At 30.9% G+C, this 11112-nt stretch overlaps 1 protein-coding gene across 1 annotated transcript; it reads right to left on the bottom strand.

Moving 5' to 3' along the window:
- Positions 1–106: 106 nt before the first annotated feature.
- On the bottom strand, positions 107–11089 carry LOC115884016 (pre-mRNA-splicing factor SYF1). Its single transcript, XM_030902457.1, has 9 exons — positions 10683–11089; positions 9218–9902; positions 6410–6781; positions 6077–6305; positions 4601–5132; positions 4255–4436; positions 2211–2373; positions 2016–2145; positions 107–594 (listed from the first exon to the last, which is right to left on the bottom strand). Exons 1-9 carry the CDS (start codon positions 10728–10730, stop codon positions 371–373), a joined length of 2565 nt encoding a protein of 854 aa, XP_030758317.1. The 5' UTR covers positions 10731–11089; the 3' UTR covers positions 107–370.
- Positions 11090–11112: the final 23 nt, after the last annotated feature.

Genomic DNA, 11112 nt, shown 5'->3' with positions numbered 1-11112 from the left:
TATATTATAAAATGAAACTAGTTTTAAGTCTCATAATAATTATTTTATTAGACTATTTTAATTTATTGTTTTCTTTTTTGTAAAATAGTTTTATAAATGTCTTTTATTATTCAATTGTACCGTTTCTCAGGGAACAAAAAAATCGCTTGCCTTATTTTGAAATATTTATATTTATCAGGTTTATGGGATAATTTATCAGCACAGATTTTTATTGTAAAATGTATAGGTACAGTTTTTTGTTGGGTTGGTTTACAGAAAAATAAAGAAATATTTGATTTATCTGTTTTTGTTTAATTTATTGTTTTGCATGTAATTCATTATTTGTACTTCCTAACTAAACATTTATAAAATTAGAGATAAGTAAAAATAATTAATCATCATTATCATCTTCAGTCGAATTTTTCTTTAGACTCCCAAATACTTCAGAAGGTACAGCTTGTTTCTCAAGGGGTACTTCAACTTCGTCTTCTTCCTCCTCGTCATCATCGTCGATATCAATTTCATCTGGATTAACGACTTTATCTTTCTTGTCGCCTTGAGTTTCACCTCTCACAAACATTATATTACCTGGTCGGGAACTTATTCCTGATGTACCTAAAAATATAGAAAATAAACTTAGTGGTTCCCTTGCACGCGTTGTGTAAAATATAATGATTATTTATGATTACAAACACATTTTTAGCTAAAATATACAGGGTGTCCCAGTCCTGCATTTGATTTCTAGAGTAATAGTTAACAGTTTTTAATAAGTTTCTAGAGAACTATAATATCTAGATCGGAGATTTTTTGTACGTCATTGTCTTACAACGAGATATATCGATTAAAAATGTTTTCAATATGGCGACACTTCCGTAAATACCGGAAGTTGACAGCAACTTTCTTATATTACATAGGTCCCCCATTTTTTATTACATACTTGAATTATCTGTAAAATTTTATGAATTTTGATATCAAACACTATACCTAACATTAACCTTTAATTTAATTGAATAAAAGTTTTTGAGAAAAAATATATTTAAAATTTTTGGAGGAATATAACTGCCTGTCATAAAAATTTGAATAGCTTAAACGTCAACTTTAGTTATTACCACAACCAATGTGACATAAAGAGAACACATGTGGCTGTCTATTTCAAAAATTGGATTGTTCGAAAGTCATATAATATTGGCCGTAGTTGTCATGGAATTGAGCGATTAAAAAATGATCATCACTAAATTTGACGTTTAGGTTATACACATTTTTTTACAAGCAGTTTTTCGTCCCAAAATTTTTAAATATTTTTTTTTTCTCAAAAACGGTTGTGTTTGATATCAAAATTCATAAAATATTACGTAGAATTTAGGTATGTCTTAAAAAGGGGGGTACCCATTTAAAATAAGAAAATTGCTGTCAAGTTCCTATATTTACGGAAGTGCCGCCATATTGAAAATAATTTTAATCAATAGATCTCTTGTCAAACAATGATGGGCGAAAAATCTCCGATCTAGATATTGTGGTTCTCTAGAAACTTCTAATGCACGCTCATCCTGGGACACCCTGTATACCCATCGGGTCATCATAAAAGCGTGGTCTGGATTTGAATGTGTAAGACAATGATGTAGACAACTTAATAAATCACATGTATTAAAAAGAGATGAAAGTTGGGTTAATACGTTTCTCCTATGCGGTACTACCGGATTTTAAATAAAAATTTCAAACCGCCCACTATAGGCGTTTACGAAAAATGCTTAAGCACGTACGAACCGGCAATAAGTGTCTCTGTCTGCTAATCGGTCATTTATATTTATCTCTGTCGAATGCATTATTACATCAATGTAATCAAAATCAATGCATAGAAAATTTATCTGGGAAGTAAGCAAGGCTTGTAATCTTTGTATTTTATTAAAAAATAATCGGCTGATGAACTGCCCGCTGCAGGATTCGAATCCACAACCTTTAGATTGGTAGACGAGAAATGTACCTCTACGCTACCAGACATTACAATGATTTTTTTTCTATGTCATAAAAATACTCACCAGCACCAGCCATTTCTGCAGCTTTTGCTTCCAAAAGACGCATTCCATCTTTTTCACCTGGCGCAAGATCGGCCGTAGTTCCCGTTAATGACCCGGCAGAACTGAGCATTTGGGCAGACATCATGTTAACCTAAATAAAAATGATAATTGATAAGTTATTAATAATCATATATGTAAATGACACAAAATAATCACCTGTGTATTATACATCGCTTGAACGCTTCTCTTTATTCTTAACATTTCCCTCATTGTATCTTCATTGCCGTGTCTCACTTCAAACTCTTTCCAAGTTTGCCAAAATTCGACTGTTACCCTTGGATCGCAAATTTGACTACAATAGTCATAAATCGCTCTAGCCCTGTAAAGGTAAAATACAAAAGTGAATACAAACAAATATTTAATACTGCAGTTGTGATTTTAATAACTTGAGATATTCATCTGTTCTTATGTCTGGTAGCCTACCTGTTATACGCCGCACACACGGCAAAATGCTGTTGAGTTTGACAAAAATTGAAACTAAAAAAATTTTTTTTTTCGTATGTTCATCCACTCACTGTCGTTCTTATAAAATCTGTGGACCTAATTTTAAATATAATTTTTTCCGAGCAACTATAACGATGCAAGCGCTAACAAAAGTTGATGAAGTCCGCACGTTCTGGGGTGAGCGTTAGCCTTGCACAAACGTGGAGCGCAAAAGAGTGTCATTTACACCCAGCACATAGCCATTTGAAAATTAATTATCATTATGGACAATATAGCTACAGACATGTAGTACAATTAAATAACATCAATATAATAAATTTGAACTGTTTTGAATGTAGATAAAATATATTTTAAACACTCTATTATGGATTTATTTTTTTACAATTTTATTTTCATAATGAGTTATAGTAATGAGTTCCACGGAGTTCCGCTTTTTATTTAATAAAATTAAAATCACTAATGTATGTAGATACAGGTATAAAAAAATCAGCTTTCCCAAATTTAGCCTTTTTTGAAATAGCCCTTTATTGACAGGGAGTTGTACTGATTTCTATACCAGTTCTGTAATATCAAGAAAAGTTTTTTTTTGTTTGACGAAGACAGCTATTCTAAATTATGAATTTCTAAGTTTATTACAAGAGTTTTTTAATATATTATTGACAGTAGAATAAAAGTCAAATGGCTGTGCTGGGTGTAAATGACACTCTTGCGCTCCACGAAATATGCGAACTGCATCAATTTTCGGTAATGCTTGCACTACTCTAATTCAATGGAAAAAGTTATAATATTTAAAATTAGCCCTACAAATATAATAAGAAACACAATGTGTGGATAAACATACGAAAAAAAATAATCTGGATTTTTGTCAAGCTAAACATAACATTTTGCCGAGTGTGCGCCGGCGCCGGGCTGCATCTAAGAGAATTGGACATGTTTATTTTTATCAAAATTGCGAGTACCGCAACCGAATTTTTAAAAATTTTGGAAAAATATCCATGTTTGTATAACAATAACCTTGCTGAATATGCAAGAATTAGTGGAATGAGGTGGCGAATGAAATCTACACCTGATAGTAATCTTTCTATGTAAGGATGCGTCCAATATAATCGTCTTCTGCGATGTCGGATATAGTAGTAACGCAAAATAACGTCTTCTTCGTTGAGCAACAGGTCCCAATTATATAAAAACGTACGCTTGCTATACACTTCCTGAACAACAGTTTAATACGGCTTATTTTGTAGCGTATATGAAGCTACGCCTCTGTGGACCTAGTAATGATTTCCTTAACAGCTCAAAAGCATTTTAGGTATTTATGACAATAAATAAACTGTTTTTTATTACTTTAGAACAGAAAAAAATCGCAGATTTACAAAATTCGAAAAATTCGAAAATTGACAATTTTTCTCTACCAAATTTACTAAAAATTATTACTTCAAAAAATTTCAAATTATTATTTCACATACACAGGGAAAAAATTTACTTAACATTAGCAAAGTAGATTGACTTAGAAATTACTACTATTAAATTATTTAAATTATTACTTTTGTACATGGAATTAAAAAAGCTTCAGAAGATAATATTTGTATACCAATTTCATGAAGTTAGTTATTTTTAGTAAACTGGAAGAGTATAAAATTATATTAAACAAAAAAATCTTTAATTTAAGCTAATGTACAGACTTTGAACTAAGCTTAATTTTGCTAGATATTAAGCTTAGTTCAGTATAAAATTGGGTCTGTTTAGTCAAATGCTCTACCTGTCAATTTCGCCAAGTTTTGTCTCCATGTCAGCAAACCTTAAACACATTTCTCTCGTTTTATCGTCAGGCAGAACTTCAATGGCTTTTTTATAAATTTCTCGAGTTTTAGGTATTCCATATATATCAGCCGCTTGTTTAATATAAATATTAAATACTTCAAACATTTCTTTTTCTGGAACCTTAAACACATATTAATAAAATAACTGAAGACTACACTACTTGTATTTTAGTAGTTAGAAGAATAACTTAACTAAAGGATTTTCAGAATATTAATTTTATTTTATAAATATTAAAATAATAATAAAACCAAGAACAGTTGTATTTACATAGAAAATTTACTTACAGCTTTTGTTGCTCGTTCATACACAGCCATAGCATGTCTGGCCATTCCATGCTCCTCCTCTAACTTAGCATATAATAGATATAAATTTTTTGCAAATTGTGTTGGACATTTTTCTAAACATTGTTCAAACAAATCCCTTGCTCTCTCCAGCTTGGATCCACCATATCTTTTCAAAAATTTTGATAAATAAGTATTCCAAATGTCATATACGTTGGGCCATTTAAATAATGAAATTCCCTTTTCATAGGCACGGAAAGCCTCTTCAAAATAGTTATTCTCTTCCAAAAATACACCATAATTAATAATGATTTGCGGAGTGGCAATTCTTAAGTCAATTATACGATCGTATACTGCTTTACAGGATTTAAATGTACCGAAACTTTCTTCTAAGTCAGCATACATAGACCAAACTTTTAAAGACTTATACAGTCTATCTTGAACCCGCTCCGTATCGTCATGATATGCAACCTTGCGTGCGGGCATAGTTGTTGCCCTATGCATCAGTTTTAACGCGTCTTCGTAGTTTTCATTCCTACAAATAAATCCAATATATTTTAAGTTCCATAAAAAAATAGACTAAGATATATTATAAAAAATCTCATAGGGTAATAAAATTATTGAGATGAGTTTATCAGTTTTAGATTTGTTATTTTACAAATACTCACTTACCCAAATGTTATTATTTTTAATTTGGCTAGAACTATTATGATGCTACTATATTTCATATCAATTAAACTTTTAGTTCCGTAATCGAGAGCGCGATTTTTAAATTCACTGTTGCCAACCATGGACATATGCGGCGCCGTGCTGACTAACAGGAATTTAAATTTCGCGCTGGAGATTTAGGTGGTAGCTCTGCTATAAAAAATGTCAAATTGTCATTCGTTCGACACTTTAGTTTTTTATTACGAGTTTTTGGTTTAAATAAATAATGCTGTGATACTTTAAGCTTGAAAATGCTTACTAGCAAACCTTGCAATGGAACATTTTCTTTTAGAACCACTTTTAGTGCGAAGTGTACAAGATAGCTTAATAGCCGTAAAAAAGTCATCGCTTGGCTCTGGCTAATGGCTCTTTATGTCCCTTAAGTGCTGTTAAGAAGGTGAGTTTTGTTGATGTAAATACTAACTGTTTATATATTTATAATTTATTTATTACTGTTTCCTAAAATATTTTGATTAAAAGAAAATATATAAAAGTGGGCAACATATATTAATTAAACTGTTGTTACGAGTCGTTAGCATATAGCCCGACAACTGTCAAGCTACTTCGAGACATCAATCAGATTCAGATAGATCACCCGAAGTTAAGCGATGTTTAACAGTATTGTTATTTGGACGTGTGGTCGCCTGGAATCTCCGCCGTTCTATTATTCCAAGGCAAATGTGTACTGTGTAAAGTCTATTTCTGTGTAAAGTCTTTTTGCTCTATGTTTTATCTCGTCAATTTAAACTAAATTTTCTACAATTAACAAACCTTATTTCCATTTCTGCCCACTCACACCAAACAGAAGCTAGATCATCAACTTTAATGAAAGGTACCTCAGTAGCTTTTTCAAAAATAATTCGAGCATCATCAACTTGTCCATTTTTTTCATAAAACTTGGCAAATTCTACCCATAACGTATGCAACTTTCCCACAGCTAATTTAGGCTCTACAGTTTGTACAGCTTCAGTATAAGTATTTATTATTTCATGAGGCTTTCCTAAAAACATTGATTTTGGTTTGGTTATTACATATTAACTTAATAATAACAATCAAGAAGATAGTCATGGCAAGAATATGGATAATTTCTTAAAGTAAAATTACCTTCATATAACTGAACTCGCTTATGCCACTCTTGAACATTATGTGGATTTTGCCTCAAAAGTACTGAATTTAATAATAATAATCTACGTTCCATTAAATGTTCAAACCTAGCCAGTTTCAAATCTAAATCAAGGTTTTCTTCTTCTGTTGGTTTGGTCATTTTTGAAACTTCCTCCATTCTCTTACTTAAACTAAGTTCTTCAAATTGCGCATATGCATCAAAAACTTGAGTAAAATCTCGAACTGTTGTGACTGTTTGGATAGCTTCTTCATATATGTCTCTTGCTCTATCAAAAAGACCACTTCTAACATAATAATTTGCAAGAGAATTCCATAAGTGTCCTAACTGATCAGTATACCTTCTCAAACCACCTTTAAAGATAAAAGTATATTTAATTATATATATTATAAATACCTAAATACCGTATTATCGCAAAAAAAACGGTGTCCAGTTGGCTTGGTTGGAAATTTCCCATATAATTTTACATATGAAATTTGACAGCGACCTTCATTTCATAGCCATCGCTGACGCAGTTTTTTTTTCGATCGTATGGTATATGCAATAGACAGATAGATATTATTCAAGTTAAGATTACAATAAAACAGTAATATACATATTATGTAAAAAATAAGCAAAATGTAAGTGTAAAATACAGGGTGTCCCAATATTCCGTAGACATAGTACTACGTATTTTTGGAATCTAAATAAGTTCATTGGACACAATTTACTTCTATACAAACGTGCTTCGTTTGTCCGCTAGAGGGTATCAAACTTAAAAAAAAACAAACACATTTTTTCAGATATTTTAAGAATCGTTATTCCGATTTGAATGAGATTTTGGGTGTCTGGCTCTCATAGGAAATTGACTCTCCTGCGATTGGCTCTCATAGGAAACTGAGACTGCGATTTAGGCAACCAATATTACTATAGTTGCGAGTTGCGATTTTGTTACGATTTGCGATTTTGCGGCGATTGTGATTTTGTAACTAGGACCGTGATAACCTTCTATCTGCGAGTTTGAATTTTTAGGAGTTGCGGTTTGCGATTTTGTTGCGAATGTAATTTTGTGGTCCATTGAAGCATTTTATGACTATAAAATGCTTCATCGCCGTTGACTACCTGCGGTTGAATATTTTTTCTGATTTTATTGATTTATAGAGAAGGTATTATTTTCTAGGGCTAAGATTATAATATACTGGGTGTAAGAGTGGTTTACCCCTGTAAGTTTCTTATTTTTTCTGATAAAAAAAAATGAAATTTGGTATGTTAGCATAAGACATAAATTAGAATTGATTGAGGTATTCAATTCGTTTCAATTACTTCCTGTTTCACCGGAAATGACTACAACTTTTTTGATTTTAAAATGGAACCCTCGGTATTTTTTTACTTTATTCGATGAAAATGACACTCTGAATAGAATGGCATATAATATGTCAACTTTTGACATTTACGCTTAAAAAAATCGTATTTTAAATTTCAATCTAGAGTACCATGGCTGTGTCAAAAATCAAGGATCCTTGGAAAAAAAGTAATTGTATATTGTTTTTCGTGTGTTGTCCTGGCTTAAAAGATGCCCAAAGCATATTTTTAATCATATCTTAATGTTTTCAAATGGAACAAAGGTGGCTCATTAGCATATTTAGAAAAGCATTTTTTACGAATAATATGGTACACAATTGGTATTTCGAGTCAGTCAGATGTAAAAAAACTTAAAAACTAAACAACTGATTTTTATTAACTCTTTTTAATTGTTAAGCTATAGGTACATACTGGTACATACTGGAACATACCTATTTAAATATTAAAATCGCAATTGCAGGTTACAGTCGCAGAGATTTAAAAATCGCAATCGCAGTTTCAATTGCGATTGGGGAATCGCAGTTTTGCTCATCTCTATTATTTACTACTATTACTATATTTTTTATCTCTTATACAAAAACGCCACATCGCATAATTTTTGAGTACAGGGAGTTCCAATATTCCGTGGATATATGTACATAGGACAACTACGTATTTTTTTAATTGAAATAAGTTAATTGCATATAATTTACCTTTATAAAAAAGTGCTTTGCTTGCCTGTTAGAGGCATCAATCAAAATTAAACCCAATGTTAATAAATTTAAAATTTATTAAATTTTTAGTCTTTTTTTGAGGCTTATTGCCAAATATATTATAGTTTATATTATTAGTGATACTACCATGAAATTCCATATTTTCGCCAACTAGATTATGAAGAGCATAATGGATTTTATGCGGCTCGCGGCTCCATAACTTGATGTGACAAAGAACATTTTTGGAAGTCAGCTTCAGAAAAATAATGTTTTTCCTCAAAAAGTATGCGCGGTGGCGTTTTTAACAAGAGACAAAAAATGTAGTATATACTAAAAGGACCATTTTACGAAAAAGAAAAAAATCGGTCGTCGGTCGAGTTGGAAAATATTTATAATAAAATTTATGTAGGAGTGGGGGTATTTTTCACCTTTCCCGTTCCTTTTCTTGATTTTTGTGAAAATGATATGTTAAAGCACTTAGCAAAATATAGACACCCAAAATCTCATTAAAATCAGAATAACAGTACTTGAAATATCTGAAAATATGTGTTTATTTTTTTAAAGTTTGATGCCCTCTAATGGATAAAGCACTTTTGTATAGTCTGTATTGTGTCTAATGAACTTATTTTGATTCCAAAAATACTTAGTAGTTCTATGTCTACGGAATATTGGGACACCCTGTATAAGAGAAAATGTGTGGATAGAACAGAGAAAAAAATGTTCAATTAGTTAATTTTAAAAATTCTATAGCCTTACCTCTAATAATAGCATCAACATTTAAAGACTGCACTTTATCAGGATTATTTGAAATTAACTCGCACAATTCATTCCAAAGTTGATGCTTTGATTTCCCATATTGGGATACAAAATTTTCATCGTTCACTATCTTTCCTAAAGTAATTGCTGCTTCGTCTAATCTCCCAACACTATTTAAATAATCTACATATTCTTCAGCATTTTCAGGTGATAATTTTAAGTACCTTCTAAAAACTCTAACTGCCGTTTCAGATATATCATGTTTTTTTACAAAACCTAAATATAAAGGCCAGATACGATGGTGCTGTGTAACTGGCAAAGCTCTTAACGCTCTATCAAACACTTTCCTAGTTCTAGTTATTTTGAATTGATCAGTTAGAAAAGTACAATAATCCATCCATATCCTTGGCATTTTGTGCATGAAAACTAAAGATCTCTCGAAGGCATTATTTACTTCTTCATATCCTGGATGTGTTATACACTTGTTCTTAACTTGCTGTCTTCTAGTTCTTAAATAGTTGTACCAAAGTTTATAAGAACCAGGAAGTTCTTTTAAAGCTCGCTCGTATATTAAATTAACACCATGTTTAGGTGCCTTTTTCTTATGTTCTATATAGCGAAGCCAATGTTTCACTGAATAAGGATTTCGCAGTATTTCTTCCTCATAAGGCAAATCTTCTTCAGTCTACATTTAAGAAATATTAATTTATTTGTAATTTTTTTCAATATCGCACAAAAAAAATAAATATAAATAATCAACAGAATGCACTAGTTGCCACTATACTGGCCTGTATTATAATGAGTAAGACAAAGATAATAGTACCTAACTTATGTTATTACCAGTAATTCTATGTGCTGTGGGCAAATTAAGGATTTAGATGTAAATTTTGAGTTAATTGTGTACACTAACTGAATAAAAAATATAATTTGAGGTATTAGAACTGAACCAAAAAGCCTGAACCCTTGCTTCAATATTATTCTCTTCACTTAGATTTATTTTCTTTACGAATCATATTGGCCCACTTTTTGCCTCTTTTTCGTGTTTGAATTTTGATTAAGACATGACCATCATGGGTCTTACAGATTAAAATCCAGATCACCAATTTAAGGTGATGAAAAATGAAATTAAAAAAGTTTTCAACATTTTACACAACAAACGATTAAAGTATTTTAAGACAGTTTTTTTTTTCAAATTTGAGTTGTTAAATTTGAGATATATTTATATTTTAGTAGAATTGAATATAGTGCTATTAATGTAATAATTTCAATACAATTAATTTCCCATTTAATAATATTAATAATTACTCAATACTACACTACTCAAAATAATTATCGCTTAATTTTAAAGGTGTCTTGTTTTTCAAATTAATATTTTTATTTTAAAAATATGCGATAATTGTTTGAGTAGAAGTTGCTAATTAAGAAGTTGAGTAAAAGTTGCTAATTGCTAAATTAACGAACTTACAAACACAATATCCATAGGAACATCTTTGTTTGCTTCTTTCATAGGCATACTTAATATGGAAAAGAGCAATTAGATAGTAAATCGGCAGGTCAGCCTAGAATCTTGTCCGTAGAGGGAGAGTCTTGTACTTTGAACTGTTTGTAAACAAAATATAAAAAGCACAGTGTAGTTTTGGATTACCGGTTAGTTCAGAGACACCGGTTTCTTAATGGATTCTGGATAAAATGCATAATTATTCTTCTATGAGCTATTTTATTTATTCAAATCTATACATGTATAAACTATTCAAATAGAAATTTATAAAAAAAACGAGAAACAGTACAAAACTTGACAAAACGGCATATATATATAACCTAACTATCACAAATTAAACAAATACAGCTGATAGCAGACATATTGGCAATTTTTGCAATTGGCATTGGCATTGGCC

Source organism: Sitophilus oryzae, unplaced genomic scaffold, assembly GCF_002938485.1.
Source record: "Sitophilus oryzae breed Bouriz unplaced genomic scaffold, Soryzae_2.0 scaffold_111_pilon_pilon, whole genome shotgun sequence".
In the NCBI taxonomy this organism is placed as follows: Eukaryota; Metazoa; Arthropoda; class Insecta; order Coleoptera; family Curculionidae; genus Sitophilus; species Sitophilus oryzae.
The sequence above is the reverse complement of the archived record's forward strand: the minus strand, read 5'-3'. Positions and strand labels throughout refer to the sequence as shown.